The sequence below is a fragment of the Vicia villosa genome, linkage group LG4 (assembly GCF_029867415.1).
Source record: "Vicia villosa cultivar HV-30 ecotype Madison, WI linkage group LG4, Vvil1.0, whole genome shotgun sequence".
Classification (NCBI taxonomy): Eukaryota; Viridiplantae; Streptophyta; class Magnoliopsida; order Fabales; family Fabaceae; genus Vicia; species Vicia villosa.
The window spans coordinates 29334731-29352378 of NC_081183.1; the positions used below are offsets into that span (position 1 = coordinate 29334731).

A 17648-nucleotide genomic window follows, 5' to 3' on the forward strand; every position below is an offset into this window, starting at 1 on the left:
ACACCTTCTTCGACGGATTTTTGTATAGATTTTACGGAGTTTTTCATATTCAACTAATGTAATTTTGAATTGTTTTTCTGTATTTATGAAAGTGATAGTTTCATATTTATGTGTTATAATTGACAGATATTAAGTCTCGGTCTGAAGTTTTAGCATGGGCACATGTTACTAGTAAACAACGTGGTATTATTGTTGTCACTATTCGTTCCGAGGAGGAATGATAAATTCCTTATGGGTTGTGAAAGAGGAGGAATTTACAAAAGAAAGAATGCATCCGAAAACACTAATTCCTCAGACGACATTTAAAGTATGAAAGTTAAATGTTCGTTTAGGCTGAGATATGTTCCAAGTGGTATTTGTTGGAAGGTGATGGTTAGGTGCAGGATGAACAATCATAAATTATTTGAGGATTTGGAAGGCCATCACCTATTGGGTCGTCTAAAAGATCATGAAAGAAAGTTTATGAATGACATGACGAAGTATAATATGGCTCTAAGGTACAAAGATTCAAAAAACCTCACGAATGTTACTCAGATGTATAAAGCTAGAGCTACATACATAACAGGAAAGATAGGTTCATTGATAGAAATGGAGATGTTGTTGATCCTTGTTTATAAAGAGAAATACATGTGTTGGACTATAAATAGGGACAAGTCAGATGTTGTAGCTGATATCTTTTGGACACATCCTGATTCAGTGAAGTTGTAGAATATATTTCATTTGGTGTTAATTTTTTATTGCACATACAAGACAAGTAGGTAAGAATTTTTAATTGCACTTCTTGATATTTATTTTAGATGTTGAGTTAAGTTTGATTATGTGCATTTTCACCGTGTAGGTACTGGATACGACTACTTGAGACTGTTGGTGTTACATCTACAAAGTTGACATTTTTAGTTGTCTTTGCCAATTTAGAACATGAAAGGGAGGAGAATTTTACATGGGCATTAGAGAAGCTCAAAGAGTTGTTCTCTTTAGAGAAATTGCTACCAAAGGTTGTGGTGACAGACCGAGAATTTGCATTGATGAATGCCATGGAATCTGTGTTCCCAGATGCATCACATCTATTGTGTTTGTTCCATATTTCAAAAAATGTGAGCATGAAATTTAAAGAGTACGTCAAATCAGAAAGACAGGAACATATCATGGTGAAGGATAGAAAAACACTTAGAAAGGGGGGTTTGAATAAGTGTAGCTTTAAAAACTTGACAGATAAAAATAAATTGCACAGTTATTTTTATCCTGGTTCGTTGTTAACTAAACTACTCCAGTCCACCCCCGCAGAGATGATTTACCTCAACTGAGGATTTAATCCACTAATCGCACGGATTACAATGGTTCTCCACTTAGTCAGCAACTAAGTCTTCCAGAGTCTTCTGATCACACACTGATCACTCCAGGAACAACTGCTTAGATACCCTCTAAGACTTTTCTAGAGTATTCTGATCCACACGATCACTCTAGTTACAACCTGCTTAGATAACCTCTAAGACTTCCTAGAGTATTCTGATCCACACGATCACTCTAGTTCCTTACAACTTAATGTAATCAATTCTAAGAGTATTACAATTGCTTCTTAAAAGCTATAATCACAAACTGTGATATTTCTCTTAACGTTTAAGCTTAATCTCACTAATATATTACAACAGCAATGTAGTGAGCTTTGATGAAGATGAAGATTCTGAGCTTTGAGTAGAACAGAGTTTCAGCAAGTTAATATGAGTTGTTTTGTGCAGAATCGTTAACCTTGCTTCTCATCAGAACTTCATATTTATAGGCGTTAGAGAAGATGACCGTTGAGTGCATTTAATGCTTTGCGTGTTCCGTACAGCATCGCATTTAATGTTATACGCTTTTGTCAACTACCTCGAGCCTTGTTCACGCTGTGTCTACTGACGTTGCCTATAATAGCTTTTAACGTTCCTTTTGTCAGTCAGCGTAGCTTGCCACTTGTACTTCCTTCTGATCTGATGTTTGTGAATACAACGTTTGAATATCATCAGAGTCAAACAGCTTGGTGCAAAGCATCTTCTGATCTTCTGACCTTGAAGTGCTTCTGAGCGTGATACCATCAGAACTTCAGTGCTTCTGATCTCATGTTCTTCTGATGCTTCCATAGACCCATGTTCTGATTCTGCTTCGACCATCTTCTGATGTCTTGCCAGACCATGTTCTGATGTTGCATGCTGAACCCTTGAGACAAAGCTTCTGAGCGCTGAATTATGCATACTCTTTATATATTTCCTGAAAAGGAAATTGCATTGGATTAGAGTACCATATTATCTTAAGCAAAATTCATATTATTGTTATCATCAAAACTAAGATAATTGATCAGAACAAATCTTGTTCTAACAATCTCCCCCTTTTTGATGATGACAAAAACATATATAAATGATATGAATTTGCGATCAGAAAGAGCAGACGGCAAAAGACAAATTACACAGCTATAGCATAAGCATATGAATATGTCTCCCCCTGAGATTAACAATCTCCCCCTGAGATAAATAATCTCCCCCTGAAATAAATACTCGAAGAACTTTAATAAAAGACTTCCCTGATTATTTCGGTAGAGACGATCACATAAGCTTCTGTCTTCAGAGAATTCATAGCTTCTGACTTCTGCTTCCATTGGACAGCTTCAGAACTAGAATTTCTTTAGATTCCTAGAACACTCACAGCTTCTGATTCCTGCTTCCATCTAGGACAGCTTCAGAACTTGAATTTCTTCGATCTTCAGAACATTCACAGCTTCTGATTTCTGCTTCCATTTAGGACAGCTTCAGAACTTGAATTTCTTTGATCTTCAGATCATTCACAGCTTCTGATTTCTGCTTCCATTTAGGACAGCTTCAGAACTTGAGTTTTCTGGATCTTTAGAACATTCACAGCTTCTGATTTCTGCTTCCCTCGGATAGCTTCAGAGCTTTGAATTTCTACCAACATCACTTCATGCTAGATTTGTATCAGAACATTGTTGAATGTACCAGAGCATTATCAGAGCATCTCTACATCCTGAAATGTTACAGAACAAAAACTAAACGACAAAAGTCAGCATGAACGAGTCAGAACATAAAATGTATATTTGAACACATGATATGTATCAGAGCCATATAGGCTAAAATAATGTATCAGAGCAAATAGAATTTTGTCAGAGCAAATAGACAAATATGGATCAAATTCTATTATCAGTGCTTCTGATTTCTGAAGCTTGACAGCACTCAGCTTGCTTCAGTTTCCATGAGCTTATTCTTTTTACAGAATAACACTTCTTATGGTTTTGCTTCTTGTGTTTGCTTTGAAGATTCTCTCCACTTCTTTATACCTGCAAAACACTTAAACCATATAGAACTTGCAGTTCTTGTTAGTAAAAGCAACTGATTAAATCAAATCAAATCATTTATCACATATTTCTCCCCCTTTTTGTCATATCATCAAAAAACAAAAAAGATTCAGAGACAAACAAAAACGAAACACACGGAGGAAGAAGATGATTTCATTGAAGTTCAAACAGCAGGTACAGAAGTACATGAAGATAAGTAAGATCAGATGCACAAAGACAGATGCAACGAAAAGAAAGAAACAACACAGACTCAATCTAAGATGGCCCTAGCCTTGACAAGATCTTGGCCAGCATCTCTTGAACCTCATTGTTGTGTCCATCTTGCCTCACCATGAAAGCTCTATACTCAGCATTGAGTGAGCTTTGCTCATCCTGTCTCTTCTGAATTTCTTCTAGAGTCCTTGCAAGACGAGAAGATTCATCAGAAGAAGCTTCAACGCTTTCAACCACAGGAATAGCAACTTGATCTATAGCTTCCATGGATAGATCATTTGCAGGGATGTCCTCAACAGGATCTGATTCAGCAACATGATCTTCAGCATCTGCTTCTTGCATGGAAGCATCTCCATATTCTGCAGCAGGAATTTCCGAGTCTCCATTCTGAAGTGCCTGAAGAATGGCAGCTAGATTCCTGGGAGCAGAAAGACCTTCAACTTCTGGTGGGTCAACAACTTCTGGAATGACCAAGCTTGGGTCTTTCTCCGAAGGGTTTTCCCTCAGATAGTCAAAGAGAGACTTGAAGTCTCCGAGCAGAACAGGATAATCAGGAATAAAGATAACGATATCCCTGCATGGATTTGCTTCCATTTCAGCAGCCAATCTTAATTGTTCCATCTCATCCAAGAAGGGCTTCTCCTCAGCAGCAACACAATTTCTGAGAGGATGGTAGTATATACCATTATCATCCTCCAGAAGGTAACCAGGGTAACCAGGGGCAGCAGCCACTAGTCTTTTCTGTACTCCCATTGCTTCTACTTGAAAATCCTTGCGAAATCTTCTCCAGAGATTTCTTGTAGAAACATCATCCAGACCATTTAGAAATGCATCCTTCAGAAGGTCTAGACTGCTAATCACCTCATGTCTGAAAAGTTCCAGGTAGGTATAGGGTTCAGGTTCAGGCGGATTGAAGGTGAATTTGTAGTCAGGGTAGAGAAGACAGTAAGGTTTGGATTTTCTGGTAGGTAAGGGATGGGATATAGAAGGTGGAGGTGCGGTGGATGAGGAAGAAGGGATATCTGAGAGAATGATTGATGAGGATGGAATATCAGAAATGATAGATTGAGACGAGGATGGAGTATTTGTAAAGGGAATTGGTGAGAAAGATTTATCAGAAGGAGTTGGGGGAAGAATACTTAAAGGTGTGGGGTTTAGAATGGGAGAGGAGAAGGATGATGGAGAAGGATTTGGTAAGGTGAAGTTTATTTTTGGTTCAGATGGAGGTGATTGGAAAGATGGTTTAGGGACAGAAGGAGGTGGAGTAAAAACCTGTCTGGAGATTTGTACAGAAGAAGAAGATCTGGTTCTGCGAAAGGAATCTCTGATCCTTTTATCTCTTCGTTCTTCAGAGTCCACCTTGTCAGGATCATAGGTGACCCTCAACTTCTTGGCTTTCTCAGCCTCATCTTCTCGGGCTTTTCTTTTTAGCCTAGCCTTTAGTTCCTTCTGATCCTTCTTCAGAAGATCAGCCTTGGACGGAAGTACTCTGCCACGGATCCAAGCAGGATCAATATCTGATTGCTTCCTAACACAATCTTCCAGGTAAGACTTGACAACCTGATGCAGTTCTTCTTGAAACAAGGAGGCAAAACCTTCAACAACAACTCTTCTTGAGAGAATGTCAGGAAAGCTTGGGCACACAGAAGGTACATTTTGAATGAGTTCTAATCTGAACAAATCCACACCATTAAAAATGGGACCTTGAACTACTCCAAGCAAATGGGATGCATTGAGTTTTCTGATGGAGTCAAGCACTTTGCTTTCAGTAAGAATGTCTGAAATCATTCTTCCAAAAGGAATAGTCGTTCTTGAAAGATGAGGGTACTTCGCCCTTTCCTCTTCTCTTGACTCAAGGATTGAAGTCTTTAGATTCTCAAACAGAATGTGAGAAATGTTGATCTCAGTCTTTTTGCCAATGCAGAAAAGAGTGTGCTTGTGATCTGGACTGATGTAAGAAGAGGAGAGCATCCTTTTTCTGTGGTGAAGAGAACCCAGAATAATCTCAGCCCATACTCTATAAAATGGCCTCAAGGTGCCTGTGTTATTCGAGTCAATCCCAGAAGACTTAGAGATTTGTTTTTCAACTATCGACCAATCAACAGATGCATGTCGAAAACCAGACCAACCTTCTTCATCATTCAGATTGTATAGCTTCCTGATCAGTTTTTCAGAGATAACCACTTCATGCCCTAGCACGAATGAAATGATGGCCGTTGGGGTAACCGTTGCATGTACCCAGAAATCCTTCACAAGATCAGGATAAATTGGACCAACCAATCTATTAAGGTACTTGGACCATCCTTGCTCAAGGATTCTTGCATCACACTTAAAGCCATTCGCTTTAAGATTGTTTAAGTCCACAGCAGTTTCACATAAAACCTCCAAGTCCTTCGTGGGTATCAAGCAAGTTTTCAAAGGAGCATATTCATAATTTCGTAGAAGGATTTGTGAAGAAGTAAGTCTTTCTTTTGAGGAAGATGAACAAGAGGAAGAGTTCATGATGATTATGTCGTAAGATTAGAGCAAAGACTAGGGTTTGAAAAAGACAAACAGATGCAGCGAAAAAAAATGTACAGCAAAATAGAGAGAAGGAGAAAAGAATGAAGTTGAAGCGGGCTATTTAAAAGATTTGAAACTAATTTAAATCATTTTGCATTAAATGTGAAATGACATTAGGAGAGATAGCATGGTAAATGAAATGATTTAATACAGTTACCTAGGTCGGCGTCTTTTCAACTGCACGCTTCGTACTGACCGTAGAGACACGTGTTTATCATCAGATAATGGATGACAGGTGTGAAATATTCAATAGGCTTTACGCCTTCTGATTCCGATCACTGCTTCTGAATTGATCAAGTTTCTCTTCTGGAAACACTCCTTTTGAAGTGTGCTGACATAATTCTGAATGATCTTCTGATCCATTACTTCTGATATACACAGCTTCTGGGGAATCACTTCTTTGTTCTGCAGCTTCTGATAAGACAAAATTGTATCTGCAGAAATTCTTAAGCTGCTTTGTTTCATCAGAAACAAGTTTATCATCAAACCAGATATTTATTGATTCGTCCACAAACAATGTTTCAATATTGTATATTCTGTAGCATTTAGAGCATTCATAATAGTCAAGAACGAAACATCAATGCTTTAGAAACAAACAAAACAGATGGTTCCAAGACTAATAAACTTTCTTTTCTGATCTCCTATGAACATAGTTTCTTCAACAGATTTAAGTACCAGAACTTGGAAGACAGTCCTTCTTCCCTTCAAGTGTTGAGACCAATTTGAGTCCAGGTGACATGACATGTTGACTTTTACCTTTTTTGTCGCCAAGAGAATCTGCAAAAGAAATAGTCTTTTTCTTTGGTACCCACATCTTCTTGGGTCCTTTCTTGTTAGATTTTCTTAAGTTCTGATTGAACTTGGGTTTAACATTGTAAGCAATAGGAGGAACAGCATGATAATTTTTAATGTGAGTTTCATGATATTTCCTAGGTTGTGTCACATGCTTTTTGGTGTGTGTTATGTGAAAACTTTGAGCATGTGAAGTGTGCCTAATATCATGGGAGTGGCCATACTTGAACTGATCATACAATGGCTTGTATGTGAATTTCATTTCATCAACAGGTTCAAGTTTGTATGGGATTTTACCCTCAAAACTAATGTCGACTCTTTTGTTTCCAGACACAGCATATATCATAGAAGCTAGCTGACTTCTGCCAATACTTCTAGATAGGAACTTCCTGAAACTTAAATCATATTCTTTCAGAATATGGTTTAGACTAGGAGTGGATTTTTCTGAATCAGAAGGAGGTCCAACATTATTGGATAATTTTAAAAGTTTTTCTTTTAATTCAGAATTCTCCAACTCAAGCTTCTTTGTTTCAAATTCAAATAGCTTTTTCAGCTCTTTGTATTTGAGACTAATCTGAGACTTGAATTCCAGAAGTTCAGTTAGACCGGAAACTAACTCATCTCTAGTAAGTTCAGAAAATACCTCTTCAGAATCTGATTCTGATGTAGATTCTGATCCGTCATCTTCTGTCGCCATCAGCGCACAGTTAGCCTGCTCATCTTCAGAGTCTGAATCATCTTCTGACTCATCCCAGGTTGCCATAAGACCTTTCTTCTTATGAAACTTCTTCTTGGGATTTTCCTTCTGAAGTTTTGGACATTCATTCTTGAAGTGTCCAGGCTCATTGCATTCATAGCACATGACCTTCTTCTTGTCAAATCTTCTGTCATCAGAAGATTCTCCACGTTCAAATTTCTTTGAACTTCTGACGCCTCTGAACTTCCTTTGCTTGTTCTTCCAGAGTTGATTTAGCCTTCTGGAGATCAAGGACAGTTCATCTTCTTCTTCAGATTCTGATTCTTCAGGATCTTCTTCTCTAGCCTGAAAAGCGTTAGTGCATTTCTTGATATTGGATTTTAATGCAATAGACTTACCTTTCTTTTGAGGCTCATTTGCGTCCAGCTCTATTTCATGGCTTCTCAAGGCACTGATAAGCTCTTCCAGAGAAACTTCATTCAGATTCTTTGCAATCTTGAATGCAGTCACCATAGGACCCCATCTTCTGGGTAAGCTTCTGATGATCTTCTTTACGTGATCAGCCTTGGTGTATCCCTTGTCAAGAACTCTCAATCCAGCAGTAAGAGTTTGAAATCTTGAAAACATCTTTTCAATGTCTTCATCATCCTCCATCTTGAAGGCTTCATACTTCTGGATTAAAGCGAGAGCTTTAGTCTCCTTGACTTGAGCATTTCCTTCATGAGTCATTTTCAAGGACTCATATATGTCATAGGCCGTTTCCCTGTTAGATATCTTCTCATACTCAGCATGAGAGATAGCAATCAGCAAAACAGTTCTGCATTTATGATGATTCCTGAAAAGCTTCTTCTGATCATCATTCATTTCTTGCCTTGTCAGCTTTACGCCACTGGCATTTACTGGATGTTTGTAACCATCCATCAGAAGATCCCATAGATCACCATCTAGACCAAGAAAGTAACTTTCCAGTTTATCTTTCCAGTATTCAAAGTTTTCACCATCAAATACCGGCGGTCTAGTGTAACCATTGTTACCGTTGTGTTGCTCAGCAGAGCCAGATGTAGATGCAGGTGCAGACTTTGCAGTTTCATCAGCCATTTTTTACTGAAGCGTTTTTCTCTTCCTGAATCTTTTCTAAACACGGTTAAGTGCTTGCACCTTAGAACCGGCGCTCTGATGCCAATTGAAGGATAGAAAAACACTTAGAAAGGGGGGTTTGAATAAGTGTAGCTTTAAAAACTTGACAGATAAAAATAAATTGCACAGTTATTTTTATCCTGGTTCGTTGTTAACTAAACTACTCCAGTCCACCCCCGCAGAGATGATTTACCTCAACTGAGGATTTAATCCACTAATCGCACGAATTACAATGGTTCTCCACTTAGTCAGCAACTAAGTCTTCCAGAGTCTTCTGATCACACACTGATCACTCCAGGAACAACTGCTTAGATACCCTCTAAGACTTTTCTAGAGTATTCTGATCCACACGATCACTCTAGTTACAACCTGCTTAGATAACCTCTAAGACTTCCTAGAGTATTCTGATCCACACGATCACTCTAGTTCCTTACAACTTAATGTAATCAATTCTAAGAGTATTACAATTGCTTCTTAAAAGCTATAATCACAAACTGTGATATTTCTCTTAACGTTTAAGCTTAATCTCACTAATATATTACAACAGCAATGTAGTGAGCTTTGATGAAGATGAAGATTCTGAGCTTTGAGTAGAACAGAGTTTCAGCAAGTTAATATGAGTTGTTTTGTGCAGAATCGTTAACCTTGCTTCTCATCAGAACTTCATATTTATAGGCGTTAGAGAAGATGACCGTTGAGTGCATTTAATGCTTTGCGTGTTCCGTACAGCATCACATTTAATGTTATACGCTTTTGTCAACTACCTCGAGCCTTTTTCACGCTGTGTCTACTGACGTTGCCTATAATAGCTTTTAACGTTCCTTTTGTCAGTCAGCGTAGCTTGCCACTTGTACTTCCTTCTGATCTGATGTTTGTGAATACAACGTTTGAATATCATCAGAGTCAAACAGCTTGGTGCAAAGCATCTTCTGATCTTCTGACCTTGAAGTGCTTCTGAGCGTGATACCATCAGAACTTCAGTGCTTCTGATCTCATGTTCTTCTGATGCTTCCATAGACCCATGTTCTGATTCTGCTTCGACCATCTTCTGATGTCTTTCCAGACCATGTTCTGATGTTGCATGCTGAACCCTTGAGACAAAGCTTCTGAGCGCTGAATTATGCATACTCTTTATATATTTCCTGAAAAGGAAATTGCATTGGATTAGAGTACCATATTATCTTAAGCAAAATTCATATTATTGTTATCATCAAAACTAAGATAATTGATCAGAACAAATCTTGTTCTAACACATGGATCTATGGAACAACATCATGTATTCAAATACAAAAGTTAAGTTTGTCGAACATGTCGAGCACTTTGAGACTGTTTGTGATGATATTCCTTTATTTGTTAAATATGTGAATGAAACATGGTTGACACCTTATAAAGAAAAGTTTGTTGTTGCTTGGACTAACAGAGTCACTCATTTAGGGAACACGACATCAAACAAGTACACAAAATATAACAGTGTGATGTTATTCCATAACTAAATATAAGTTTGTTAGAACAAGAATTGTTCTGATCAATAATCTTAGTTTTGATGATAACAATGTATATGAATTTTGCTCAAGATAATGTGGTACTCTAATCCTATGCAATTTCCTTTTCAGGAAATATATAAAGAGTATGCACAAATCAGCGCTAAGAAGCTTTGACTCAGAAGGTTCAGTATGCAACTTCAGCACATGGTCTGGCAAGACATCAGAAGATGGTCAAGCAGAATCAGAACATGGTCTATTAGAAGCATCAGAAGAACTTGAGTTCAGAAGCAGAAGCACTGAAGTCATGGAATCACGCTCAGAAGCATATCAAGATCAGAAGATCAGAAGATGCTCTGCACCAAGCTGTTTGTACTCTGATGATTTTCAACGTAGTATTTACAAAGAACAAATCAGAATTAAGTACTAGATGGCAGGCTACGCTGACTGACAAAAGGAACGTTAGAAGCTATTAAAGGCAATGTCAGTAGTCACAGCAAAAGCAAGGCTCGAGGTAGTTGACAAAACAGTGAAACATTAAATGCAATGCTGTACGGAATACGCAAAGCATTAAATGCTCCCAACGGTCATCTTCTCAAACGCCTATATAAATGAAGTTCTGATGAGAAGCAAGGTTACCGAATTCTTAACAATTTCTATGAATATTAACTTGCTGAAACGCTGTTCAACTCAAAGCTCAGAAACTTCATCTTCATCAAAGCTCACTACATTGCTGTTGTAATATATTAGTGAGATTAAGCTTAAACGTTAAGAGAAATATCACTGTTGTGATTATAGCTTTTCAGAAGCAATTGTAATACTCTTAGAATTGATTACATTAATTTGTAAGTAACTAGAGTGATCAAGTGTTGATCAGGATACTCTAGGAAGTCTTAGCTTGTGTCTAAGCAGTTGTAATTAGAGTGATCACGTGGTGGTCAGGATACTCTAAGAAAGTCTTAGCTTGTGTCTAAGCATTTGTTCCTAGAGTGATCAGGTTGTGATCAGAAGACTCTAGAAGACTTAGAAGTTGTCTAAGTGGAAAACCATTGTAATCTCGTGTGATTAGTGGATTAAATCCTTAGTTGAGGTAAATCACCTTGTATAGGGTGGACTGGAGTAGTTTAGTTAACAACGAACCAGAATAAAAATACTTGTGCAAATTATTTTTATCTTTTGAGTTTTTGAAACTACACTTATTCAAACCCCCCCCCCTTTCTAAGTGTTTTTCTATCCTTCAATTGGCATCAGAGCGCCGGTTCTAAGGTGCAAGCACTTAACCGTGTTTAGAAAAGATTCAGGAAGAGAAAAACGCTTCAGTAAAAGATGGCTGGTGAAATTCCAACAAATACATCTGCATCTACATCTGGCTCTGCTGAGCAATACAATGGTAACAATGGTTATACTAGACCACCAATATTCGATGGTGAAAACTTTGAATATTGGAAAGATAAATTGGAAAGTTACTTTCTTGGTCTGGATGTTGGTCTATGGGATCTTCTGTTGGATGGTTACAAACATCCTGTTAAAACTACTGGTGTAAGGCTCACAAGAAGCGAAATGACTGATGATCAAAAGAAAGAATTCAAAAATCATCACAAATGCAGGACTGTTTTGCTGAATGCTATCTCTCATGCTGAGTATGAGAAGATATCTAACAGGGAAACGGCTCATGACATATATGAGTCCTTGAAAATGACTCATGAAGGAAATGCTCAAGTCAAGGAGACCAAAGCTCTTGCACTAATCCAGAAGTACGAAGCCTTCAAGATGGAGGATGATGAAGACATTGAGAAGATGTTTTCAAGATTTCAAACTCTGACTGCTGGATTAAGAGTTCTGGACAAAGGCTACACCAAAGCTGATCATGTAAAGAAGATCATCAGAAGCTTGCCCAGAAGATGGGGCCCAATGGTAACTGCATTCAAGATTGCGAAGAATCTGAATGAAGTTTCTTTGGAAGAGCTGATCAGTGCCCTGAGGAGTCATGAGATTGAACTTGACGCAAATGAACCTCAGAAGAAAGGTAAGTCTGTTGCATTAAAATCTAATTTTAAAAAATGCACTAACGCTTTTCAGGCTGAAGAAGAAGATTCTGAAGAATCAGAATCAGAAGAAGAAGAAGATGAACTCTCCATGATTTCCAGAAGAGTCAATCAACTCTGGAAAAGCAAGCAAAGGAGGTTCAGGAGCTTCAAAAGCTCAAAGAAGCCTGAAGGAGGAGAATCTTCTGGAGGCAGAAGATCTGACAAGAAGAAGACTGTCTGCTATGAGTGCAATGAGCCTGGACATTACAAGAATGAGTGTCCGAAACTTCAGAAGGAGAATCCCAAGAAAAATGTTTCATAAGAAGAAAGGTCTTATGGCAACATGGGATGATTCTGAATCAGAATCAGAATCAGACTCTGAAGGAGAGCAGGCCAACTTCGCGCTGATGGCTACAGAAGATGATGGATCAGAAACTACATCTGAATCAGATTCTGAAGAGGTATTTTCTGAACTATCTAGAGAAGAGTTAGTTTCCAATTTAACAGAACTTCTGGAACTCAAGGCTCATCTTAGTATCAAATACAAAAAGCTGAAGAAGCAATTTGAATTTGAAACTAAGAAGCTGGAAGTGGAAAATTCTGAACTGAAGGAAAAAGTTTTAAATTTATCCAAAAATATTGGATCTCCTTCTGTCTCTGAAAAATCTACTCCAAGTCTGAACAATATTCTGAAAGAATATGACTTAAGTTTCAGGAAGTTTTTATCTAGAAGTATTGGCAGAAGTCAACTTGCTTCTATGATATATGCTGTGTCAGGAAACAAAAGAGCTGGCATTGGTTATGAGGGTGAAATCCCATACAAGCTTGAATCTGTGGATGATATGAAAATATCATACAAGCCTCTGTATAACCAATTTAAATTTGGCCACTCCCATGATATTAGGCACACATCACATGCTCAAAGTTTTCACATAACACACACCAAGAAGCATGTGACAAAACCTAAGAAATATCATGGAACTCAGAACATAAACTATCATTCTGTTCCTCCTATTTCATATAATGCTAAACCCAAGTTCAATCAGAACTTGAGGAGAACTAACAAGAAAGGACCCAAGAAATTGTGGGTACCTAAGGAGAAGATAATTTCTGTTGCAGATATCCTTGGCGGCAAAAAGGACAAAAAGCAAAATGTCATGGTACCTGGACTCTGGATGCTCGCGACACATGACGGGAAGAAGGTCTATGTTCCAAGACCTGGTGCTTAAATCTGCTGGAGAAGTGAAGTTTGGAGGAGATTAGAAGGGCAAAATTATTGGCTCAGGAACTATAAAGTCTGGTAACTCTCCTTCTATTTCTAATGTTCTTCTAGTAGATGGATTAGCTCATAACTTATTGTCCATAAGTCAATTAAGTGACAATGGTTATGACATAATCTTTAATCAAAAGTCTTGCAAGGCTGTAAGTCAGAAGGATGGCTCAATCCTATTTACAGGCAAGAGAAAGAATAACATTTATAAGACAGATCTTCAGGATCTTAAGAATCAGAAGGTGACTTGTCTTATGTCTGTTTCTGAAGAGCAATGGGTCTGGCACAGAAGATTAGGACATGCTAGTTTGAGAAAGATTTCTCAGATTAACAAACTAAATCTTGTCAGAGGACTCCCCAATCTGAAATACAAATCAGATGCTCTTTGTGAAGCATGTCAGAAGGGCAAGTTCTCCAAACCTGCATTCAAGTCTAAGAATGTTGTCTCTTCCTCAAGGCCGTTAGAACTTTTGCACATTGATCTGTTTGGCCCAGTCAAAACAGCATCTGTCAAAGGGAAGAAATATGGATTAGTCATCGTTGATGATTATAGCCGCTGGACATGGGTAAAGTTCTTGAAACACAAGGATGAGTCTCATTCAGTGTTTTTTGAATTCTGCACTCAGATCCAAACTGAGAAGGAGTGTAAAATCATAAAGGTCAGAAGTGATCATGGTGGTGAATTTGAGAACAAATTCTTTGAGAAGTTCTTCAAAGAAAATGGTATTGCCCATGATTTCTCTTGTCCTAGAACTCCACAACAAAATGGAGTTGTAGAACGAAAGAATAGGACTCTACAAGAAATGGCCAGAACCATGATCAACGAAACCAATATGGCTAAGCACTTCTGGGCAGAAGCAATAAACACTGCATGTTATATTCAGAATAGAATCTCTATAAGACCTATTCTAAATAAGACTCCTTATGAATTGTGGAAGAACAGAAAGCCCAACATTTCATATTTTCATCCTTTTGGATGTGTTTGTTTTATTCTGAACACTAAAGATCATCTTGGTAAGTTTGATTCTAAGGCACAAAAGTGTTTCCTTCTTGGATATTCTGAACGCTCTAAAGGCTACAGAGTATACAATACTGAAACATTGATTGTAGAAGAATCAATCAATATCAGGTTTGATGATAAGCTTGGTCTTGAAAAGCCAAAGCAGTTTGAGAATTTTGCAGATTTTGATATTGATATCTCAGAAGTTGAAGAACCAAGAAGAAATGTTTCAGAAGCTGAAAACCTAAGCAGCAAAGAATCAGAAGATCAAGTTGCTGCATCCTTGGAAAATCTGAGAATTTCTGAAGAACCAACTATCAGAAGATCATCTAGACTCACATCTGCTCACTCAGAAGATGTCATTATTGGAAAGAAAGATGATCCTATCAGAACAAGAGCATTCCTCAAGAACAATGCTGAATGTCAATTAGGTCTGGTTTCTCTGATCGAGCCAACTTCTGTTGATCAAGCTCTAGAAGATACAGACTGGATAATTGCCATGCAAGAAGAGTTAAATCAGTTTACAAGGAATGATGTTTGGGATCTTGTTCCAAGACCTAAAGGATTCAATATTATAGGAACAAAATGGGTTTTCAGAAACATGCTGAGTGAGAAAGGTGAAGTGGTAAGAAACAAAGCCAGACTGGTGGCTCAGGGTTATAGTCAGCAAGAAGGGATTGACTATAAAGAAACCTTTGCACCAGTGGCCAGGTTAGAATCTATTCGTCTATTAATTTTTTTTGCCACTCAACACAACATCACTCTTTATCAGATGGATGTTAAGAGTGCCTTCTTAAATGGTTACAAAGATGAAGAAGTTTATGTCCATCAACCTCCTGGTTTTGAAGACTCCATGTCTCCAAATCATGTCTTTAAATTAAAGAAATCATTATACGGATTGAAACAAGCTCCTAGAGCTTGGTATGAACGTTTGAGTTCTTTCCTTCTGGAAAATGGTTTCACTAGAGGAAAAGTGGACACTACTCTCTTCTGTAAAACATTTAAAAAGGATATTTTAATTTGTCAAATATATGTTGATGATATTATCTTTGGAACATCTAATGCCACACTTGGAAAGGAGTTTGCTGAGTCTATGCAGGCTGAGTTTGAGATGAGCATGATGGGTGAACTCAAGTATTTCCTTAGGATTCAAATCAATCAAACATCAGAAGGAACGTATGTTCATCAAACCAAGTATGTGAAAGAACTTCTGAAGAAGTTTAATCTTTCTGACTGCAAAGAAGCCAAAACTCCTATGCATCCAACATGCATACTAGGTAAGGATGAGGTAAGTAAGAAGGTAGATCAGAAGTTGTACAGAGGTATGATTGGATCTCTTCTATATTTAAGTGCTTCTAGACCTGACATTCTGTTCAGTGTTTGTTTGTGTGCTAGATTCCAATCAGATCCGAGAGAATCTCATTTAACTGCGGTTAAGAAAATTCTGAGGTATCTGAAAGGTACTACTAATGTTGGTTTAGTTTACAGAAGATCCAAAGATTACAACTTAGTAGGATTCTGTGATGCTGACTATGCTGGAGATAGAATTGAGAGGAAAAGTACTTCTGGAAGTTGTCAATTTCTTGGAAGTCATCTAATCTCTTGGTACAGCAAGAAGCAAGCAACCATTGCTCTTTCAACAACAGAGGCAGAATATGTTGCTGCTGCTGGTTGTAGCACACAAATGCTCTGGATGAAAAGTCAGTTAGAAGATTATCAAATATTTGAGAGTAACATTCCCATCTTCTGTGATAATACTTCTGCTATTTGTTTATCTAAGAATCCTATATTGCATTCAAAAGCTAAACATATAGAGATTAAACATCATTTCATAAGGGACTATGTTGTTAGGGACCAAATTGTAGTGTAATTCATATCTTTTTATTGGTCCCTTTAATAACTTTTATTTGCAAATCACGCGCTTTACTCACACAAAGTGCAAGAAATTGAAGTTAGTCTCGTTATTATGTGATTTGAGTAGATATTTCACTTTCTTCTCTAGTTTTGCAGAATGTTACATCATGAAGTGATCAAAGAGGATACGAGCGGAGAGAACACAAGGGAGCTGCCAAGTAAACAAGGAAGAAGTCATCATCAAGCCAGTTCGCGCCGCGTCCTCTAGTTGGCGCCGCGAACTGAGTAAAAATCAGAGATGTCCAAGTCAGCTCAGTTGGCGCCGCGTCCTCCTGTTGGCGCCGCGAACTGAGCGAATCCTGCCAGCGTGTTAAGTGAAGAGTCTGACTTTTATGGAGGCATGTGAAGTGGTGGCGTGGTAGACAACAAAAGAGCACTTTTTGGGGCTATTCATTTCTATTGGTCACTTAGGGAGGCTAAAAAAAGAGTCTAGCAATCATTTCTTTTTGTCTTATTGGAAAGATAAACTTGGTGTAAGAGATTAATATCTCAAAACTTAGGTTTTAATTTATTATTCAGTTTTGCAAGAAAGAATACAGAGAGAAAAGAGAGCAAAAGCCAAAAACGAAATTTATCATCTTTGTGAGCTTGCAACCATGGTGATGAGGAACTAAACCCTATTTCTTTGTCAAGATTAGAGGTAGCTATTCTTCATAACTCTATGTATCTCTCTTAAACCTTCATGTATGTGAATCTCTCATTGAATGAATATAGTATGAATCTCTTGTTTTGAACTCTTATCTTTGATTTATATTATTGTTGAAAAAGATAATATAAATGTTGTTTTAGAGATTTATTCAAACAATGCATGAGTTGTAGAAATAAACTTATGAATTGTTTACCATGTGTATTGCTAAATAATGATGGTTAGATTTATGTTTAGGTGAAGAAATTGCCTAAAGTGTTATTTAACAATTGTTACAATATTACTTAGACATAAGTCTTATTGAGGCAATACTAGATTGTATTCATGAGATGAGAATTCATATACATGGTTTGAGGGAATGCATGAGTTTGGAATAGTGAACACTAATCTTGGCAAAACATTTTTATTTGAGAAAATCTTATTTTACTATCTTAGTTTGTTTCTAAAATTCAAGATAAATTCCAAACACAAACCAAACTCATTTTTTCTTATCAACTTAAAATGATCACAACTATAGAACGGCGGTAATATCACCCAATCTCTGTGGATACGATATAAAAATATTTGCC

The 17648-nt window shown here is 37.6% G+C and overlaps 1 protein-coding gene across 1 annotated transcript; it reads left to right on the forward strand.

Annotated features, from left to right (window-relative positions):
• Positions 1 to 309: 309 nt before the first annotated feature.
• On the forward strand, positions 310 to 17456 carry LOC131596966 (uncharacterized). Its single transcript, XM_058869690.1, has 3 exons — positions 310 to 701; positions 839 to 1071; positions 17368 to 17456. The coding sequence occupies exons 1-3, from the start codon at positions 310 to 312 to the stop codon at positions 17454 to 17456; spliced, it is 714 nt and encodes a 237-aa protein (XP_058725673.1).
• The last annotated feature ends 192 nt before the right edge of the window (positions 17457 to 17648 follow it).